The sequence below is a fragment of the Prionailurus viverrinus genome, chromosome D1, assembly GCF_022837055.1.
Source record: "Prionailurus viverrinus isolate Anna chromosome D1, UM_Priviv_1.0, whole genome shotgun sequence".
Taxonomy (NCBI): domain Eukaryota; kingdom Metazoa; phylum Chordata; class Mammalia; order Carnivora; family Felidae; genus Prionailurus; species Prionailurus viverrinus.
Genome location: NC_062570.1, coordinates 49,351,843 through 49,375,319, shown reverse-complemented (window position 1 = coordinate 49,375,319; position 23,477 = coordinate 49,351,843). Strand labels below are relative to the sequence as shown.

Below are 23,477 nucleotides of genomic sequence, written 5' to 3'. Positions count from 1 at the left end.
TCTGATCTATTGTACTAAGTGATCTGTTGTACAGACTGGTTCAATGAGACAGAACAATCTACCAGTGCTCAACTTTCATGTGTGAAACTTCAGGGAAGTGTCCTTTAAGTGCCAAGGGCAGACTGCCCCAAGACAGGTGATTTTTACTTTGAGTTAAAACCAGTCAAACCTAGCAGATTAGGAAAAGCTTCTTACTCCCATTCAACTGCCTAAATTTACATTTACATAACGGACAGCCTATATAACAGGAACACAACTATTAGTGGAGATTCCTCTTTACCTAAGATATCTAGTATTTGCATAACAGCAACTTTTATTTTCCAAACATCTCCTCTCACCTTCCTGCCAATGGCCATCCTTCTCTATGTATCCTCAGACCCCTAAACCCCTTTCCTTAGCTCAGGATGTCATATAAGCCTTATGTTGCTTGAATGTCTTTGGAATTTCATGTCTGTTTTCTCCTGTTCATCTGTCTGATGTCAACTGCAAAGGACATTCTTCCTCCCTGATAATACCGTAGAAAAGAACAACAAAATAGTGGTAACTGAGAGTAGCACTAATGCTTTAAGTTTTGATCATATTTTTTAGTTAAACTGAGACTTAACAAAGGGGGTGAACTCTTAAACTGAGATGGTGTCACTCAGGCCTAGTCTGAAAACCAGGGCTTAATGGCTAATCTAATTGTAGTTTAACTGGTCCAAACTGGTCAGTCAGGAATTTTCCCATTAGTTATAGTGGGTCTGCCACACAGCCCTCTCCCTTTCCTCAAAGTGTAATCTGCGTAAGACTTCTTGTTTTTTACCCTTAAGAGAAAGTGACCTTGCCTGGAACAATCCTTTTCTTTCGCTAGTAACTTTCTTGTCCCACCTTCCCTCTACTTGCTAGATAAGAGGATGCTCAAATCATTCAAAAACAAAAAAAAACCCCAAACAATTAGAGGGCACCTGGGTGGTTCAGTCAGTTAGAAGTCTGACTTTGGCTCAGGCCATGATCTTGCAGTTTGTGAGTTCAAGCCCTGCATCAGACTCTCTGTTCCTCCCCCACCTGTGCTCTCTCTTGAAATAAACTTGAAAACAAAACAATTAGATCTTCAGATGTACCCCACTGATTTTTGTTTTTTAACAAAATATGGAATTACCTTACCTGCAAGGTAACGGATAGTCTCAAGCTTGTTAGACTCCATCAGTGTTTTTAAAGAAGCAATTTCAGTGTCAATTTTATTACAGGTCTCTGAAATAATACTTCTGGTTTTGGTATCCTGCAGTAAATAAGAATGAGAAAATTTTGTCCATATGACATAAATATTTACATTAGAAACCCTTACTTATGGGCTGTGTATTGCAAAAATTTTAATGGTGATAAAAAAACATTACATGAACATTATAAACTGACAAAAATTCCTTCTATTTTTAATATTTGGAGATTATTTATTAGGATTATCACATTTTGAGTACATTCTATTAAAAGCCTCATAGGAAGAAATTTGAGACCTAAGAGGGAAAAATTTTAGTCCTAGAACTTAAATTCCTTAGGATATCACAGTTAAAACTTTCAATTGTGTAAAAGAAAAAAACTCAACCAGATTTATAATGTGAACTGGCAGAAATGCTAGCTGGGTAAAAACAAATGCTATGTGTAGAGGGGTTAAGGGGTAGAAGAGCTCAGAAATTAGCCCTGAGAGAATTTGTTGATTTCCTTGTTCATCTCCTCTATCCTGACAAGAAGTAAGAGAATATAACAGAATACGTGGAAAGGCAAATGAGACCCTCCCTTCTCTTTAAGAACGAGGTCTCTTCTGTTAGAATGTAGACCCAATGGCTTTTATTAAGACAATGGCTGAGTAAAAAAAGCTACGTTTCACTCAAACCATAGAGATTAAGCAATGATTACCATTTAGCATTAGGAGAAAGTAAATAGTAGTGGAGTATGGAGTTTAGAATCCAGGCTCACATTCCAGCTCCACCATCTATTAGCTGTGTGACCTTAACTTCCTGTGTCTCATTTTCCAAACTGGTAAAATGAGAAAAAAGAGGGCCTACTTCAGAGGCTGATAAGGAGAATTAATAGAAGTAAAGCAGGTAGAACTATCTGATGTATAGTAAGCACTCAATAAATATTCACTATTTTAAAATTTTAAAGATAATTTCATTGAACCTGTGCCCTCATTTAAATGTGAATTTAAATGTGAATCCATGTCTTCCAAAAAATAGTTATTTTCTATATAAAAATAAGCTGGGGGGGGGGGGAGAGCGGGGTGTGCACCTGGGTGGCTTTGTCAGTTAAGCACCTGATTCTTGATTTGGGCTCAGCTCATGATCTCATGGTTTGTGGGTTTGAGCCCTATGTTGGGCTTAGTGCTTGGAATTTTTTTCTTCCTCTCTCTGCCCCTCCCCTGCAGGTGCCTTCTCTGTCTCCCTCAAAATAAATAAATGTAAAAAAAAAAAAAAAAAAAAAAGCTCAGATACAACACATAAAATACATGAGTCGTATAAAAGAGAATTTTTACATACTAGCTTACATTTTTGGTAAATTCTGTGGTTGCTTCCATAAGTTTCTTTTCTTGATCTGTAAACTAAAGGATATGACAAATCAGGAGGTTAAAAAAAAAAAAAAGACTGGAAGGAATTAATAAGTTACCAAGAAAGTATATTTAGAAGCACATTACCATATCAGTTACTCTGCTCCTTTCTAGGTTGATGTCCAGTTTATTGTCTGCTCTGATCTGACTGGTTTCATTCTTTACAGAAAATCAAAATATTAAAAAAGCAATCTCATAATGTTTGTTCTGAAATTAATAAAATATTTTAAAGTGAGAAAAGTAAAACTTACTATCAGTTGCTGCTTAACTTGTTCCAATTCAGTTTTCATTTTCTAGGTATAGGAAAAATCACATGCAATTGCCATTAAGCCAAAAGCCCATAGCATGATTTATTCAACAAATCTGAAACCTTGCATTAGCAAAAACTGGATGATCTACAGATTTCTAATGAAGCACTAAAAATAGACAAAAAAGGAAAGTAGTATTTCATCATATTCAGAAAATTCTTATGAACAAAACAGTAAAAAATGTATTCTAGTTAGTTTTAAACCATGACTGATATTTGAAATGTAAAAATATTTAAGATTAAAAAAAATTAAAACTCCAAATGAATTACAGAAGCAGTTTTCTCTTAACTCACAAAAATTACTGCAGATTCATATAAAATGGCACATTGCTTTCAATTTTGAGAACATTATATTGAGCTATATTAGAAATTTTATATATAATATGAAACATTTTATATATAAAGATTTCCCCTTACATTTGACTTTTATATGTGTAAGATACAACTCTTATTCTTTGGTCTAGACTATGATTGATACATAGAAAGATTAGTTATAGGTTAAACATCTAGCATACTTTGATCAAAAAACTCGTTGAAAGTTACTGAATGACCACATAAAATCATTACTTGGTCCTATTAGAACACATGTGAAATCAGTTATTTTATTAGTAATAAACAAACTAGTATCACCTGGTTCTCTGCTCTCAGATTTGCAAATTCACTTTTCTCTAGGATGACCATGTCTTTCCTGATGGAGTCCAAATGAGCCATTAGTTGTTGTACTGTTATTTCCTGGAAAGCAAAATTGAAATAACCTAGTGATATATGGAATGCTTTCACCTTACACAGAATTGTTTTCATGGAATGTAAAAGAATCTGTTGTTATGCTACAAGGTGTAATGTTGCTTGGCTAACTAAACAAAACCATATGAAACCTATATATAAAAATGAAAAGGAGGTTCCAGTCCAAGGTTGTGACACAGGAGGACCCTGAAGTCACCTCCTCCATGGATACACCAAATCTATACCTATTTATAAAGCATTTCCTCCTGAAGGACACCTCAGGGCTAACCGGCCAGCTTCTGCACAACAAAAAATATACCACAAAGAGAAAGGCAAGAGAGACAGAAGCACAGTAATGAAGGGAATCCCTAATCCTGACACTGAGAACTGCAGACACTGAGAACTGCAGTAAGAGGGACAGTACTGAATGACCATGAGCAGATTCATCTGCCCTGGGATAAAGAAAAAATGCTGAGGTTTAAAAGGGCAACTAGAATATAAAAGATCCAGCCCTCGAACTCTTCCAGAGAGTACTGCTGGGACTCTCTAGTTCTGAGGGGCTGGTGAGCATCACTGTTTACATTCCCCTTCCATTTTTAGAACACAGACAGGAGTAGGGTCTGGGCACCATAGCCAGCCTACCACTTCAGCAAACACTAGGCCCCCAGCCCAAACCAGCACAGTGTCGTGGCCCCAGCGTGGAGACACCAGAATACCCCTGGTCAGTGTTCACAACAGCTCACCTTCCGAGGTGAGGCAGGTACAAAGCACCCCAGAACACTCCAGGATCCCAGCACTTAAACTCCAGATGATGTGGCATGACACCCCCAGCTCAGAGCATCCTGTTACCTTTCCAAATTAGCTCGTGGCTAATTTGACTCCAGACAACTCATCAGGGCACACTCTGTGGAGTGTGTCCAGGGATCCAGTGGTCCATACCCTGCAGCAGCTGCAGCAACCTGACCAGGGTGTGTCTTGGGCTTGCACTTACCCCTGGCTTGTGCTCATTTCAGCACCAGGTACTCTCTTATGGTGCTGTCTATGCAGAGAGCCCCCAGACCACCCTGGCTCATGCTCACTTCAGCTTAAGCTGTCCTGCCAGGGCACTAATTCCACAGAGAGTCGCAAGACCTCCCAGATTGGAACCTTTTCAGTTTCAGTTATCTTACCAGGGTATGTTCCATGGCAAGAACACTGGGCTTGCCCCCCAAATGATACCCTTTATAGCACCAGTTGTCCTGCCTGGGGGCCCTCTGCACTGAGAGCCTTGGGAACCTCCAGCTTGCACCCACTTCAACTTCAGCTGTCTGGCCAGGATGCACCTCTATGTGGAAAGCCCAAAGACAGTTCTGGCCTGTACCCACTTTGGCTCTGGCCATCCCACCAAAGTGGCCCTAACATGAAGTGCCCCAACACCCATGACAGCCACATATTCAGAAAGCCAGCTAATGTCACCAGACACACATTCTCCACAGGGGATGACCTGACTATACACAAGATCATCCTACTTTGAAAAGGTAGCTGTTGTGTGTAACTCACAAAGTAAAGCAAGAGGAAGAGACAAAAGAATTTGCTTCAAACGAATGAACAAAGCCTAAACCTCAGAAACAGAACTAAATAAAATGGAAATAAGTATGCCTGATAAATACTTCAAAATTATGGACATAAAGATGCCCACTGGACTGGACAGCAGAGTGCATAAACTTGGTGAGAACTTGAACAAAGAGATAGCATATAAAAAAAGAACCAAGTTGGGGCGCCTGGGTGGCTCAGTCGGTTGAGCGTCCAACTTCGGCTCAGGTCATGATCTCGTGGTCCGTGAGTTCGAGCCCTGCGTCAGGCTCTGGGCTGATGGCTCAGAGCCTGGAGCCTGCTTCCGATTCTGTGTCTCCCTCTCTCTCTGCCCCTCCCCCGTTCATGCTCTGTCTCTCTCTGTCTCAAAAATAAATAAATGTTAAAAAAAAATTAAAAAAAAAAAGAACCAAGTTGAAGAACACAATAAATGAAAAATAAACTGGAGAGAATCAACAGATTAGAGAATGGAAAAGAACAGATTAATGATATGGAAAAGAGGGTAATGGAAAGCACCCAAGCTGAACAGTAAAAAGAAAAAAAAAACACAGGGATAGGTTAAGGACTCTCTTAGACAAAATCAAGCAAGAACATCTGCATTACAGAGGTCCCAGAAGGAGAAAAGACATGGGGCGTGGGGGGAGGCAGAAAACTTATTTGAAGAAATGATAGTTGAAAACCTCCCTTATCTCTGGGAAGAAAACAGGTATCTAGGTTCGATAAGTGCAGAAGTACCAAACAAGATGAAGCCAAGGAGGTCCACACAGTAAGTAATAATTAAAGTACCAAAGATTAAAGATAAAGAGAGAAGTTTAAAACCAGAAAGAGAGAAGCAATGAGTTACATACAAGGAAACCCCATAAGACCATGGGCTGATTTCCTTGCAGAAATTATACAGGCCAGGGGCGCCTGGGTGGGTCGGTCGGTTAAGCGTCTGACTTCGGCTCAGGTCATGATCTCACGGTCCATGAGCTCGAGCCCCGCATCAGGCTCTGTGCTGACAGCTCAGAGCCTGGAGCCTGTTTCAGATTCTGTGTCTCCCTCTCTCTGACCCTCCCCCATTCATGCTCTGTCTCTCTCTGTCTCAAAAATAAATAAACTTTAAAAAAATTAAAAAAAAAAAAAAAGAAATTATACAGGCCAGAGGAAGGAGTTAAGATGGCAGAGAAGTATAGAGACCCTGAGCTTGTCTCATCCTTGAAACACAGCTAGATCAGCACCAAACCATTTTGAACACCTAGGAAATTGATCTGAGGATTTATGCAACAATCCGTATAACCTGAGCTACAGAACTCGGCAGATACATGGTGTGCAGAGGTGAACTGGGGGAGAGAAAAGCCACAGAGGGTAGGGAGCTGTTTTGGTGGAGAGAAGACTAAGAAAAAATAAAGGGGTAGAGTGTGGTACATCAGGATTGTGCAAAAGAAAAGCACTTGCCCTGAAAGTAGTTTGAGAGAGAAAGAGTGAAAATACTTGCAAGGGACTGAACAAGAAATCTGTTCCCCAAAACCATTGACAGGGAGAAAGGAAAGGGTTTCAATACCACCAGGATTCTATACACAGTGGAGCGCAGAGTCTGAAGATTCAGAGCCCCGTGCCTGGTAGTGCTCTGGTGAGGAAGTAGGGAGAATCCCCAGGAGCAGGCAGTGGGGTTTGAGGGGTCCATATGCCACATAGGGAAAAGTGGTTCCCCTGCATGGAGTGCATTTGGTAGACACCATACGGCCTCCTGGTGGGCAAAGGTCCCAGAGGACCCCAGAGAGCAGCTATGTTTGCTGGTATTGGGACAAAGAGGCCAGAGTGCTGTGAAACCTGGCGCCAACTGTGTGTTACGGACTGCCATAATCTCTGAACCTCTGCCACCGTGTGACCACACAAACGTTTTCTGGGGCAAGCTGGCTTCCGGCCAATGCTCAGTGAGACCCTCCCCAGAGAGTCGGTGGGGGTTTCCAAAGTGTGGGGTTTTGAAACACAACCCCATCTGAGATAAATCTCGAGAAGGAGGTTTGTCTCGCAGGCAGACAGCTTAGACAGACAGGGTAGAGGCAGGGAGCGAACAAGACCTGAGACAAAGGAGCGGTGCTTGACTATGGGTTGGTGAGATTGCGAAGTTCCTGAGCCAGAGATTAGGGAGCTGGGTGAAGTCAATTCCACCTCAACCGCACATGCACAGGTACACAAACACACAGATCCAGCCCAGCAAGCTAAGCAGCACCATCTAGTGGAGAACGGAGCTGTTACACCAAGCCCTGCCCAACTGTGCCCTCCAAGCCATCCCCTAGAAGACCAGCACAAGTCACTCTACCTGCTTAGTATATGGACTATAGAGTGCTTCATAGTTTCAGTTCTAGGGGAAAGTGGATATAAATTCTTTTGGGTTTCATTCTATTTGCTGGCTCATTTATTTGCTCATTTTCTTTACTTTGGTTTTCTTTTATCTCTTGAATACAGAGAAAAAACTTATTTATTTACACTTTTTTCCCCCCTTTCCTTTTCCTTTATTTCCTACATTCTATAAAGTTTCTTTCAACAAGGAGATTGAAACAAACCTAGGATCTGGCTTCCTTTGACTTTGTTTTGTTTATAATTTTTATTTTTTATTTTATTAATCTTTATCCTTCCTCCAAAATGAAAAAAACAAAGGAATTCACCCCAAAAGAAAAAATGGGAAGAAATGACAGCCAGGGATTTAGTCAACACAGACATAAGTAAGATGTCTGTACTAGAATTTAGAACCACGATAATAAGAATACTAACTCAGGTTGAAAAAAGCAAAGACACCATAGAATGCATTTCTACAGAGATAAAAAAATAAAATCTAGTTAGGCCAAAATTAAAAAGGCTATAACCGAGATGCAATCTTCAATGGATGCCACAATGGCAACGATGGACAAAGCAGAACAGCGAATCGGCAATATAGATGGTAAAATTATGGAGAATAATGAAGTAGATAAAGAGTGAAACAAAGTAGATAAAAAAAAGAGTGAAACAAAGCAAAAGGTCACAACACAGGACTTAGAGAACTCAGGGATTCATTAAAAAGGAATAACATCTAAACCATAGGAGTCCCAGAAGATGAAGAGAGAGCAAAAGGGACAGAAGGTTTATGTGAGCAAATTATAGAGGAAACCTGGCCTAATCTGGGGAAGCACACAGACATCGAAACCCAGGAAGCACAGACAACTCCCATTAGATTCAACAAAAACCCATCACCAAGGCATATCATACTCAAATTCACAAAATACACAAGACAAGGAAAGAATTATGAAAACAGCAAGGGGGAAAAAACATCCTTAATCTATAAGGGAAGACAGATCAGGTTCACAGCAGACCTATCCACAGAAACTTGACAGGCCAGAAAGGAATGGCAGGATATATTCAACATGCTGAATTGGAAAAACATGCAGCCACGAATTCTTTATCCAGCAAGACTATCATTCAAAACAGCAGGAGAGAGAAATAATTTCCCAAACAAAAACTAAAGGTGTCCATGACCATGAAACCAGTCCTGCAAGAAATTTTAAGGGGGACACTTTGAGTGGAAAAAGACAAAGAAGACCAGAAGCAACAAAGACTAGAAAGGACCAGAGAACATCACCAGAAACACCAACTCTACAGGCAACACAATAGCACTAAATGATTATCTTTCAGTACTCACTCTAAATGTCAATGCACTGAATGCTCCAATCAAAAGATGTAAGAGAATGAATAAGAAAACAAGACCCATCTATATGCTGCTTACAAGAGACTCATTTTAGACATAAAGACACCTTCAGATTGAAAATAAGGGGATGGAGAACTGTCTATACTGCTAATGGTCATCAAAAAAAAAGCTGCAGTAGCCATACTTCTATCAGACAATCTAGATTTTAATGTATTTTAATGTTTATTTAAGAGAGAGCGTGAGTGGGGGAGGGGCAGAGAGCAAGAGGGAGACAGAATGTGAAGCAGGCTCCAGGCTCTGAGCCGTCAGCACAGAGCCAGATGTGAGGCTCAAACTCATGAACTGCAAGATCGTGACCTGAGCTGAAGTCAGATGCTTAACCGAATGAGCCACCCAGGTGCCCCCAGACAAACTATATTTTAAACCAAAAGAGTGTAACAAGAGATGAATAAGGGCATTATATCATAATAAAGGGGATCTATCCACAAGAAGATATAACAATTGTATTTATTTATGCCCTCAACGTGGAGGCACCCAAATATATAAAGTAATCACAAACATAAACTAATTGATAATAATACTATAATCGTAGGGGACTTCAATACCCCACTGACAACAATGGACAGATCATATAGGCAGAAAATCAACAAGGAAACAATGGCTTTGAGTGACACACTGGACCAGATAAAATTAACAGATATATTCAGAACATTTCATTGTAAAACAACAGAATACACATTTTTCTGGAGTGCACATGGGACATTCTCCAGAATAGAGCACATCCTGGATCATAAATCAGCCCTCAACAAGTACACAAAGGTCAAGATCATACCTAGCATATTTTCAGACCACATCACTATGAAACTGGAAATCATCCACAAGAAAAAATTTGAAAAGACCATGAATACTTGGAGATTAAAGAACATCCTACTAAGGAATGAATGGGTTAACCAAGAAGTTAAAGAGGAAATTAAAAAGTAAATGGAAGTGAATGAAAATGAAAACACGACTGCCCAAAACCTCTGGGATGCAGCAAAGGCAGTCATAAAAGGGAAGTATATAGCAATCCAGGCCTTCCTAAAGAGGGAAGCAAGGTCTCAAATACACAATCTTATGCCTAAAGGAACTGGAAAAGGAACAGCAAATAAAGCCAAAAACCAGCAGAAGAGAAATAATAAAGATTAGAGCAGAAATCAAGGATATTAAAAAAAAACAACAACAAAAAACAGAACAGGTCAACGAAACCAGGAGCTGGTTCTTTGAAACATTTAACAAAATTGTTAATCTAGCCAGATGGATCAAAAAGAAAAAGGAAAGGACCCAAATAAGTAAAATCATGAATGAAAGTAGAGAAATCACAACCAATAGCAGAGAAATATAAACAATATTAAGAGAATTTTATGAGCAATTATATGCCAACAAATTGGGCAATCTGGAAGAAATGGACAAATTCCTAAGAACATATAAATTACCAAAACTGAAACAGGAAGAAACAAAAATTTTTTAACAGATCCATACCCAGTAAAGAAATGGAATCAGCAATCAAAAATCTCCCAACAAACAGAAGTCCAGGGCCAGATGGCTTCCCAGGGGAATCTACCAAACATTTAAAGAAGAGTTAACACCTATTCTTTTGAAGCTGTTCCAAAAATACAAATGGAAGGAAAACTTCCAAAATCATTCTATGAAGCCAGTTTTACCTTGATTCCAAAACCAGACAAAGACCCCACTAAGGAGAAATACAGACCAATTTCTCTGATGAACATGTATACAAAAATTCAACAAAATACTAGCAAACCAGATCTAACAATACATTAAAAGAACTATTTACCACCATCAAGTGGAATTCATTCCTGGGATGCAGGGCTGGTTCAATATCTGCACGTGAATCAATATGATACATCACATTGATACAAGAAAGGTTAAGAACCACATGATCTCAACAGATGCAGAAAAAGCATCTGACAAAATACAGCATCCTTTCTTGATTAAAACCCTTAAGAAAGTAGGGATAGAAGGAACATACCTCAAGATCATAAACACCATATACAAAAGACCCATTGCTAATATCATCCTCAATGGGAAAAAACTAAGAGCTTTCCCTCTATAGTCAGGAACACGTCAAGGATGTCCACTCTCACCACTGTTATCCAACATAGTGCTGGAAGTCCGGCCTCAGCAATCAGACAACACAAATAAATAAAAAGCATCCAACTCAGCAAGGAGGAAGTCAAACTTTTGCTCTTCGCAGATGACATAATACTCTATGTGGAAAACCTGAAAGACTCCACCAAAAAACTTCAAAAATAAATAATCCAGTGAAGAGATGGGCAAAAGGCATGAACACTTTTCAAAGGAAGACATCCAGATGACTAACAGACATATGAAAAGATGCTCAGCCTCATGTAAAACTGATACATGAATTCAGCAAAGTAACAGAAATAGGTTGTATTTCTATATACCAATAATGAAACAACAGAAATAGAAATTGAGGAATTGATCCCATTTACAACTGTAGTAAGAACCATAAGACACCTAACCAAAAAAGTGAAAGATCTATACACTGAAAACTATAGAAAGCTTATGAAATGGAAAAACATTCCATGCTCATGGATTGGAAAATCAAATATTGTTAAAATGTCTATACTACCCAAAGCAATCTACACATTCAATGCAATCCCTATCAAAGTAACACCAGCCTTATTCACAGAGCTAGAAAAAATAATCCTAAAATTTGTATGGAACCAGAAAAGACCCCGAATAGCCAAAGCAATCCTGGAAAAGAAAACCAAAGCTAGAGGCATCACAATTGCAGACATCAAGCTGTATTACAAAGCTGTAATCATCAAGACAGTATAGTACTGGCACAAGAACAGACCCACAGATCAATGGAACAGAAAAGAGAATCCAGAAATGGACCCACAAACGTATGGCCAACTAATCTTTGACAAAGCGGCGAAGAATATCCAATGGAAAAAAGTCTCTTTAGCAAATGGTGCTGGGAAAACTGGACAGTGACATGTAGAAGAATGAACCTGGACCACTCTCTTATACCATACACAAAAATAAACTCAAAATGGATGAAAAGACCTAAACATAAGACAGGAAGCCATCAAAATCCTAGAGGAGAGAACAGGCAACAACCTCTTTGACCTCAGCTGCAGCAACCTCTTACTTGACCTATCTCTAGAGGCAAAGGTAAACAAAAACAAAAATGAACTATTGGGAGCTCATCAAAATAAAAAGATTCTGCACAGTGAAGGAAACAATAAGCAAAACTAAAAAGCAACCAATGGAATGGGAGAAGACATGTGCAAGTGACACATCTGATAAAGGGCTAGTATCCAAAATCTATAAAGAACTTATCAAACTCAACACCCCAAAAATAAATAATCCAGTGAAGAGATGGGCAAGAGGCATGAACACTTTTCAAAGGAAGACATCCAGATGGCTAACAGACACATGAAAAGATGCTCAACATCACTCATCATCAGAGAAATACAAATCAAAACCACAATGAGATACCACCTCATACCCGTCAGAACGGCTAAAATTAACAGCTCAGGCAACAACAGATGTTGGCGAGGATGTGGAGAAAGGGGAACCTTTTTTTCCTTTTTTTTTTTTTTAACATTTATTTATTTTTGAGACAGAGAGAGACAGAGCATGAACAGGGAGGGTCAGAGAAAGAGGGAGACACAGAATCCAAAACAGGCTCCAGGCTCTGAGCTGTCAGCACAGAGCCCAACACGGGGCTCGAACCCACGGACCATGAGATCATGACCTGAGCCAAAGTCGGACGCTTAACCGACTGAGCCACCCAGGCGCCCCTAGAAAGGGGAACCTTTTTGCATTGCTGGTAGGAATGCAAAGTGGTACAGTCACTCTGGGAAATAGTATAGAGGTTCCTCAAAAAATTAAAAATAGAACTAGCCCTAGACCCAGCAATTGTACTACTAGGTATTTATCCAAAGGAGACAGGAGTGGTGGTTTGAAGGGGCACAGGCACCCCAGTGTTTATAGGAGCACTATTGACAATAGCTAAATTATGGAAAGAGTCCAAATGTCCATTGACTGATAAATTGATAAAGATGTGGTGTGTGTGTGTATATATATATATATATATATATATATATATATATAATTATATACATAATGGAATATTACTTGGTGATCAAGAAAAATGAAATCTTGCCATTTGCAACAATGTGGATGGAACTAGAATATATTATGCTAAGTTAAATAAGTGAGTCAGAAAAAGACAAATATTCTATGATTTCACTCATATGTGGAATTTAAAATACAAAAGAGATGAACATAGGGGAAGGGAAGCAGAAATAAGATTTTAAAAAGTAGGGGGAACAAACCATAAGAGACTCATATAGAGAACAAAGAGGGTTGTTGGCAGGGTGTTGGGTGGGGGGAGGGAGGTTAACAAAATGCTACTAAACAACAAATTTCTTCAATGAAGAAATCAAAGAGGAAATAAAAAAAAATATATGGAGACAAATGAAAATGAAACACAATACTCCAAAATCTGTGGGACACAGTGAAACAGTTCTAAGGAGATGCATAGTGAAACAGGCCTACCTCAAGAAACAAGAAAAATTTCAAATAATCTCACCCTATACCTAAAGGAACTAGAAAAAACAAAACAAAACAAAATAAACCCGAAGTTGGTAGAAGGAAGAAAATAATAAAGAGAGTAGAAATAAAGGAAATACAGACTAAAAAACAATAGAAAAAGATTAATGAAACAAAAAACTGATTCTATGAAAAGATAAACAAAACTGATAAGCTTTTATCCAGATTCATTGCGAATAAAATAAAGGACACAAAATCAGATGAAACAGAAGTAACAACTGACACCACAGAAATAGAAAAATGTATAACAGAATACTGCAGAAAGTTACATGCCAGCAAAGTGGACGACCTAGAAGAAATAGATAAATTCCTAGAAACTGATACAAACTTTCAAAACTAAACCAGGAAGAAACAGAAAATCTGAACTAGTAATGACACTGAACACATAATCAAAAAAAAACCTCCCAATGAACAAAAGTCCAGAACTAGACAAATTCACAGGTGAATTCTACCAAACATTTAAGGAAGAGTTAACAGCTCTTCTCAAAATATTCCAAAAAATAGATGACAGAAAACGTCCAAATTCATTCTATGAGGCCGGCATTACACTGATACCAAAACCAAACAGATTTTACAAAAAAAAAAAAAAAAAAAAAAGACTACAGGCCCATCTCTGGTAAACACAGATACAAAATTCTCAACAAATATTACCAAACTTTGAACTGAACAATACATTAAAAGGATCATTTACCACCATCAAGTTGGATTTATTCTAGGGCTGCAAGGATGGTTCAGTGTTCATAAACCAATTGGTGTGGTACATGACATTAACAATAGGAAGGGTAAAAACCATATGGTCATCTTAATAGATGCAAAATAAGTATTTGATAAAATACAACATCCATTCATGTAAACACTCTCAAAAGAGTGGGTGCAGAGGGAATATAACTCAACATAATAAAAGCCACATATGAGAAACCGACAGCTAATGTCATACTCAATAGTGAAAAACAGAGAGCTCTTCCTCTAATATCAGGAACAAGATGAAGGTGCCCGCTCTCACCAATTTTATTCAACATAGTACTAGAAGTTCTAGCCACAGCTATTAGGCAAGAAAAAGAAATAAAAGGCATAGAAATTGGTAAGGAAGAAGTACAATGCTCAATGTCTACAGATGACATGATACTATACATAGAACCCTAAGCCCTAAACTCCACCAAACAAAACAAAACAAAACAAAAAACCCTATAATTCAGTTTTTATGTGAATTCAGAATATAACTGAATTTTTGGATTGAGTGTACTTAACAGTATAGTCTTTCTGCAGTGATCAAGTACAAGGCCCTGAGCCTCAAACCCATCTTTCATGACATCTTTGGGGTGGGGGTGGGGTCAACAATTGGATTAGGCTCAATGACGGAATGAGATGTTAATTTCACACACTAATCATAAAAACACCAAAATTTAGCACTTTGAATGTAGGATTAAATGGTATTGCCAGCATAAAACTTCCTTAAGCCACAATTTTAATTCACTGGTTATAGGTAAAGTTAAAAATCTAATTTAAGAATATTATAAAAAATGTCAATAGCTTGGACTTTTGAGGAAGATGGCAGAATAGGCAGCCTTTAAATTTTCCTTGTCCCATGAATGCAATTTGGTGACACTCACATCAATGCAAATAACCCAGAAAATGACCCAAGATTAGCAGAACAAACTCCACAAGTAACTGTAGAGAAGAAGCCACATCAAAGAGGGTAGAAAGGCACAGAAATTGTGGGGAGCTGAACCCCATGGGTCTGGCTGCCAGAGGAAGGGAGCTGTGAGGTGCAGAGAGGGGTGAGAAACAGAATATCACATCAGGGAACCTACACAGGGAAGACGAATCTCCACAGGATTTGGCTTTGAAAACGAGAGGGGCTAGATTTGGTGATTTCTTAACCAGGAGGACTTAAAGCCTACAACTTTAAAAATCCCTGAGAGCAGCAGAACGCTGAGTCCCACACTTAAAGAGACACTTAAATAGCCCCCAAAAAGCCCAGGAGATACAGCTTAGAAGCATCAGTTTGTTTAAAAAAAAAAAAAAAAAAAAAACCCTAAACACACACAATAAAAAAACTGGCAGCAGTTTGAAAAATGAGAGCATTTGAGAAGGAGAGTTAGTAATCTCAGAGTTCCTTAAGGGACATCTCCAGGGAAAAAGGAGCTGGCATGTACCATTTCCCTCCACCAACCCCAGCACAATCACCCTTCCACTGGTGGGAACCAGCACCTGTGGGCATTCACTGCCTAATTTGCTTACACTGCACCACCCCAACCTTCTCCAGCTAAACCTGCCTCAATCCAGCTGCTAAAGGTCCTCTCCCCCAGAAGACTAGCACAAACCTTGCCAACAATGTGTTGCGACCACCTGTGGGGGATGTGTACACCTTGTTAAAACTGCATCACCCACCCACGTGTGCTTTGTGGAATGTCCTTAAGCCAACTCCAGTACCCACAGCAGCTGCATAAAAGAGGACCAACCAGCTTGTTAAGAGTGAGCATCCCACCAAGTACTCCAAGAGCAGATGTAGCTGAATTTCCTAACACACAGAAACAGACAGAGTTAGGTAAAGTGAAGAGACCAAACCAAATTAAAGAAAAGGACAAAATCACAGCAAGAGACTTAAGTAAAACAGAGATAAATAATGTGCCTGATAGAGAATTTAAAGTAATGACCATAAAGATACTCATGGGATTTGAGAAGAGTGGAGGACATTCTGTGAGACCCTTAAAGACAAAAAAGAGCCACTCAGGGATGAAGAGAACAATAAATTTAAAACAAAAATACACTTGACAGGCTAAATAGCAGGCTAGAGGAATTAGAAGAATGAATTCATGGCCTGGAAAACAGAGTAAGAGAGAGTAATCAGGCTGAGCAAATATAAGAAACAAAAAAAAAAAAATGCAAAATGAGAACAGACTTAGGGATTTCAGTGACTCCAACAAGTGTAATTAATGTTCACAATACAGGGATCCCAGAGGAAGAACAGAGAAAAGGGGGCAGAAAATTTATCTTAAGAAATAATAGTTCAAAACTTCCCTAATCTGGGAAGGAAACAGATATCCAGATCCAGGAGGCACAAGGAACCCCCAACAATATTAACCAAAGAAGGTGCACAAAAATACACATAGTAATTAAAACAACAAAAAGTAGTGATAAAGAATTTTAGGGATGCCTGAGTGGTTCATTCAGTTAAGTGTCTGAGTCTTGATTTCAGCTCAGGTCATGATCTCAGGGCTATGGGACTGAGCCCTGCATCAGGCTCTGCATGGAGTATGGAGATTGAGATTCTATCTCCCTCTCTCTCTGTTCCTCTCCTTTGCTCATGTGTGCATGATCCCTCTCTCAAAAAAATTAAAAAAGTTAAAAAAAAAAATTTAAACACAGTAAAAGACAGTTACATAAATAGGAAACCCCATAAGGCTATCAGTGCATTTTTCAGCAGAAACTTTACAGGCCAGAAGGGAGTGGCATGATATGTTCAAAGTGCTGAAAAGAAAAAAGTCTGCATCCACGAATATTCTATCCAGCAAGGCAATCATTTAGAATAGGAGACATGGTTTCTCAAAAAAAAAAAAAAAAAAAAAAAAAAAAAGAAAAGAAAAGAAAAATTAAAGGAGTGAATAACCACTAACCCAGCCCTACAAGAATTATTAAAGGGGACTAAATGAAGGGCTGTATAAAAAGCAGGAAACACAAAAGAAGTGAAAATCAGTGTATCAGTAAAAATCAGTCAAGGAAATCACAAAATAAAAGGATGCAAAATAGGACATCAATACATAAAATGTGGGTGGGTGGGGGTGTAAAGAATGGGTTCAAGCTTATGAGACCATCAACTTCACATGGAGATGTTATATGCAAACCTAATGGTATACAAAGAAATCAAAACCAGTAACAGATATGTAAAGACTAAAGAGAAGGGAGTTCAACTTTACCACTAAAGAAAGCCAGCAAACTGTGAAAGAGAACAAGAAGATAAGAGAAAAAGTACAAAAAACAACCACAGAAAAGTAACAAAATGTCAATAAATACATATTTATCAATAATTACTTTAAATGTAAATGAACTAAATGCTCCAATCAAAAGATATGGGGTGACAAAGTGGATAGAAAAGACCCATTTATATGTTGCCTACACAAGACTTGTTTCAGATCTAAAGACACCTGCAGATTGAAAGTGAGGGACAAAGAAACATTTACCATGTAAAGGATATCAAAAGAATGCTGAAGTAGCAACATTTATACTGGACCAAATAGAATTTAAAACAAAGATGGTAATAAGAAACAAAGAAGAACACAATATTGTAATAAAAGGGACTATCCAACAAGAAAATATAACAACTGTAAATATGGACCCAACATGGTGGCACCCAAATACATAAAACAGTTAACAACAAACACACAGGAACTAATCAGTAGTAATAAAATAACAGTAAGGGACTTTAACACCCCACTTCACCCCACTTACATCAATGGTCAGATCATCCATACAGAAAATCAACAAGAAAACAGTGGCTTTGAATGACATAGTGGACCAGATGGATTTAACAGATATATTCAGAACATTCAACCTTAAAACAGAAGAATACACATTCTTTTCAAGTGCACATGAACATTTTCTAGAAGAGATCACATATTAGGCCACACAACAAGTCTCAACAAATTAAAAAAAAAAATCAAAGTCATCCTATGTATCTTTTCAGACTACAATGCCACGAAACTAGAAATCAACCACAAGAAAAAAATATGGAAAGAGCACAAATACACAGAGGTTAAATAACATGCTACTAAACAATGAATTGATAAACCTAGAAATCAAAGATGAAATAAAAAATTATATGGAAACAAATGCAAATGAAAACACAAAGGTCCAAAATCTTTGGGATGTAGAAAAGTGGTGTTAAGAAGGTAGTTTATAGCAATATAGACCTACCTCATAAAGCAAGAAAAATCTCAAATAAGCAACATAACCTCATACCTAATGCAGCTAGAAAAAGAACAAAACCTAAAACCAGCAGAAGGAAGGAAATAAAGTTTAGAGCAGAAATAAATGACAAAGAATCTAAAAAACAAACAAAAAAAACCAAAACAAAACAAAAAACCCCAATGAAAGAGATCAATGAAACCAATAGTTGGTTCTTTGAAAAGATCAACAAAACTGATAAGCCTCTAGCCAGACTCATTAAAATAAAAAGACTGAAATAAACAAAATCACCAGTGAAAGAAGAAAATTAACTCACAGAAATACAAACAAATGTAAGAGAATATTGTGAAAAATTATATGCCAACAAACTGGACAACCTACAACAAATGGATAAATTCCTAGAAACAAATCATCACCCAAAACTGAAGCAGGAATAGAAAATCTGAACAGACCAATTACCAGTAATGAAATTGAATCAGTAAGCAAAAACTCTCAAGAAAAATCTAGCACCAGATGGCTTCACAGGTGAATTCTACCAAACATTTAAAGGAGAATTAATATCTACTCTTCTTAAACTATTCCAAAAAACAGAAGAGGGAGGAAAACTTCCAGATTCATTCTAGGAGGCTAGCATTACACTGATAACTAAAACTAGATAAAGATATCATAAATAAAGAGAACTAGAGGCCAGTATCTCTGATGAACATAGATAGAAAAACCCTCAACAAAAATATTAGCAAACTGAATCCAACAATATATTAAAAATATCACTGACCACAATCAAGTGGGATTGATTCCCAGGATGCAAGGCTGGTTCAATATTTGCAAATCAATCAACATGAAACATCACATTAATAATAAAAAAAAGGATAAAGACCATATGATCATTTTGATAGATGCAGAAAAAGCATTCAAGATGGTACAACATCCATTCATGATAAAAACCGTCAAAAAAGTAGGTTTGTTTGTTTGTTTAGAGAGTGCAAGCAGGGGAGAGGCAGAGGGAAAGAGAATCTTAAGTGGGCTCTGTTGCTGACGTGGGGCTCTATCTCACAACTGTGGGATCATGACCTTACCTGAAATCATGAGTTGGATGCTTACCCGACTGAGCCACCCAGGTGCCCCAACAAAATAGGTTTAGAGAGAACATAATAAGGGCCTTTATGACAAACCCACAGCCAACTTCATACACAATGGAGAAAAATTGAGAGCTCTTCCCCAAAGGTCAGGAACAAGACAAGAATGTCTACTCTCACCAGTTTTATTCAACACAGTACTGGAAGCTCTAATCACAGCAATCAGACAACAAAAAGAAATAAAAGGCATCCAAATCAGTAAGGTAGAAGGAAAACTTTCCCTATTTGTACATGACATGATACTATATATAGAAAACCCTAAAGATTCCACCAAAACCCACTAGAACTGATAAATGAATTCAGTAAAATTATAGGATACAAAATCAATGTATAGAAATCTGTTGCACTCTATACACTAATAATGAAACAGTAGAAAGAGAAATTAATAATCCCACTTACAATTGCACCAAATATAATAAAATACCTAGAAATAACTTTAATCAAGAAGGTAAAAGACCTGTACTATGAAAACTCCAAAACAATGATAAAAGAAACTGAAGACAACACTAAGAAATGCAAAGATATTCCATGCTAATGGACTGGAAGAACAAATACTGTTAAAATGTCTATACTACCCAAAGCAATCTACAGATTTAATGTAACCCTATCAAAATACCAACAGCATTTTTCACAGAACTAGAACAAACCACCTTAAAATTTGTATGGAATGACAAAAGACCTCGAATGGTCATAGCAGTTTTGAAAAAGAAAAACAGAACTGGAGGTATCACAATTCTGGACTTCAAGTTATATTACAAAGCTGTAGTAATCAAAGCAGTATGGTATTGTCCCCAAAATAGAACAGAATAGAAAGCCCAGAAATAAACCCACAATTATATGGTCAATTAATCTTTCACACAAGAGGAAAAGAATATGCAATGGGAAAAAGACAGCCTCTTCAACAAATGGTGCTGGGAAAACCGGAAAGCTACTTGCAAAATAAAGAAAGTGGACCACTTTCCTACACCATACCAAAAATAAACTCAAAATGAGTTAACCACATAAATATGAGACCTGAAACTGAAAAGTCCTGTAAGAGAGCACAGGCAGTAATTTCTCTGACATTAGCAGTAGCAACATTTTTCTAGATATGTCTTCCAAGGCAAGGGAAATAAAAAAAAAAACAAAAAACTACTGGGAGTACATAAAAATAAAAAGCTTCTGCAGCACAAAGGAAACAATCAACAAAACTAAAAGGCAACCTATGAAATGGGAGAAGATACTTGCAAATGACACATCTGATAACAGCTTAGTTTCCAAAATATATAAAGAATTTACACAACTCAACACCAAGAAAACAAATAATCCAATTAAAAAATGGGCAGAAGACATGAACAGACATTTCTCCAAAGTAGATATACAGATGGCTAACAGACACATGAAAAGATGCTGAATCAGCATCAGTCCTTGTTAGGGAAATGCAAATTAAAACTACAATGAGATTTCGCCTCACATACTTGTCAGAATGGCTAAAATCAACAACAGAAGAAACAACACACGTTGGTGAGGATATAGAGAAAAAGAACTCTCCTGCACTGTTGGTGGGAATGCAAACTGGTGTAGCCACTATAAAAAACAGTAGGGAGGGTCCTCAAAAAATGAAAAATAGCCTATAATCTAGTAATTGCACTATTGGGTATTTAACTCAAAAGATACAAAAACACTTATTCAAGGGGCACCTGGGTGGCTCAGCTGGTTAAGCATCCAACTTTGGCTCAGATCACGGTCTCATGGTTTGTGAGTTCGACCCCACATCAGGCTCTGTGCTGACAGCTCAGAGCCCAGAGCCTGCTTTGGCTACTGTGTCTTCCTCTCTCTGCCCCTCCCCTGCTCACACTTTGTCTCTCAAAAATAAACAAACATTAAAAAACAAACAAAAACACTTACTCAAAGGGATGCATACACCTCTATGTTTATTGCAGTATTATATACAATAGTCAAATTATGGAAGCAGCTCAAGTGCTCATCGAATGATGAATGGATATAGATGTGGTATATATACACAATAGAATATTATTCAGCCAAAAAAAAAGAATGAAACCATGCCATTTGCAATAACATGGAGGGAGGCAGAGACTACAATGCTAAGTAAAATAGTTAGAGAAAGACAAATACCTTATGATTTCACTCAGATGTGGAATTTAAGAAACAAATAGGCAAAGGTAAAAAAAGAGAGACACAAACCAAGAAACAGACTCTTATAAAAAAACTGTATAGTGAGAGATAGTGACTACATATATCATGGGGGAGCACTGAGTAATGTATAGAATTGGTGTATCACTACTTTGTACATTAGAAACTAATGCAACGTTGTATTAACAGTGCATCACTTGGGAGAGGAGGAATAAAAAAAGAAGGAAAATCTTAATTCCTAAGTAAAAATGAAGTATTTGTCAAGTCCAAGGGAAAGAAAATACACATGTGTGTGTGTGTGTGTGTGTGTATAAAATTACAGAAAGTAAACATTTTTAATCATAGTGATTAATTCACGATTATGAGTTTTATCAATTATATTCCACAGTCAAGCTCATTTAGCTTATTCTATGTTTTATATACAATTATTCTTTTTCTCCACAGCACCACAATGACAACTGTAAAAAATTAATCTGATTCTCTCCTCAGTGGCAAAGTAGAATAATTCTATCTACTTTGCAAGGTTGTTAGAGGGATTACATAAGATAATACATGAGAAATCCACAGCCCTGTGCATCTCTCACTGTAAGTTCTTAGTAAACGGCATTATCTGACTTTAAGAATTTGTGTATCCAAATTTAAAGCATCTTAATGAAATCCTTTCCAGCCATGTTTAATTAAGTCTCTTCCGTTTGTGAAAGTTAACCAGAACATACACCTGACTGCAGTTAAATGTTTTTATCTAATAGGTTAGCTTTTCTACTGTGGTAGGTATTCTGTGGGGAAGAAGTTGTTTCACTTATCACCTACCACCACCTCAAATAATTCAAATAATATATAATTATCTCACACAACGAAAGCTTTGACAAAATTTCATTCTCTGTGTGACCATAATTTTATTATGACTCTTCTAACTCCTCAATCTCTTTAGATACTAACTTTACTGAAGAGTTTTGCTTTTGTTCTTTGGTCCCTTTGTAGAGAGAAAGATGCAGGTATGTTTGGCAGGTGGGTGGGTTGACAGAGATGCCATATGAAAAAGATTGTCTAATGAAATGGTCACACTTGATAATAATGAAAATATTACCTGTTGAGCTCGAGTGACCATCTCCTTATAGATACTATCCAGGCTGACATTTGATAAAGTGGTTAATGCTGATACAATTGTTTCTGCTTGTGCTTTGTCAAATCCTGTAGAGAGCAAATACATATGTGTATATATATATATATTTTTTTTTTTTTTAATTTTTTTTAACGTTTATTTATTTTTGAGAGAGAGAGACAGAGCATGAACAGGGGAGGGTCAGAGAGAGAGGGAGACACAGAATCTAAAACAGGCTCCAGGCTCGGAGCCGTCAGCACAGAGCCATCAGCACAGAGCCCGACGTGAGGCTCCAACTCACAGACTGCGAGATCACAACCTGAGCCGAAGTGGGACGTGTACCGACTGAGCCACCAAGGCGCCCAACGTATGTTTATATTTTTAAAAAATGATATCCATATCAACATAGACAGCTAGAATAACTTTCCTCATCATTTAAATTGTTTACTTTTTAAAAAAATATTTGTTTATTTTTGAAAGAGGGAGAGATAGAGCATGAGTGGGGAAGGGGCAGAGAGAGAGAGAGAGAGAGAGAGAGAGAGAGAGAGAGAGAGAGAAATCTGAAGCAGGCTCCAGGCTCTGAAGTGTCAGCACAGAGCCCAACGTGGGGCTCAAACTCACAAACCGTTAGATCATGACCTGATCCAAAGTCAGAGGCTTAACCGACTGAGTCACGCAGGCACCCTTAAATTTTTTACTTTTTAAAAAATGGT

The 23,477-nt window shown here is 37.8% G+C and overlaps 1 protein-coding gene across 3 annotated transcripts in view; it reads right to left on the bottom strand.

The window, feature by feature from the left end:
* CCDC90B (coiled-coil domain containing 90B) overlaps positions 1 to 23,477 on the bottom strand; it is a 49,009-nt gene that overhangs the window by 18,092 nt on the left and 7,440 nt on the right. Inside the window, exons 3-8 of one of the 3 annotated variants that reach the window (XM_047879331.1) lie at positions 22,750 to 22,853; positions 3,516 to 3,617; positions 2,830 to 2,871; positions 2,666 to 2,737; positions 2,519 to 2,565; positions 1,144 to 1,258 (exon numbers count right to left, since the gene is read on the bottom strand). In XM_047879331.1, the coding sequence (XP_047735287.1) occupies positions 1,192 to 1,258; positions 2,519 to 2,565; positions 2,666 to 2,737; positions 2,830 to 2,871; positions 3,516 to 3,617; positions 22,750 to 22,853 (434 nt within the window). In that variant the 3' untranslated portion in view covers positions 1,144 to 1,191. Of the gene's footprint in view, positions 1 to 1,143; positions 1,259 to 2,518; positions 2,573 to 2,665; positions 2,738 to 2,829; positions 2,872 to 3,515; positions 3,618 to 22,749; positions 22,854 to 23,477 lie in introns of all 3 variants that reach the window. The other 2 variants (XM_047879330.1, XM_047879332.1) reach the window with 2 other exon arrangements.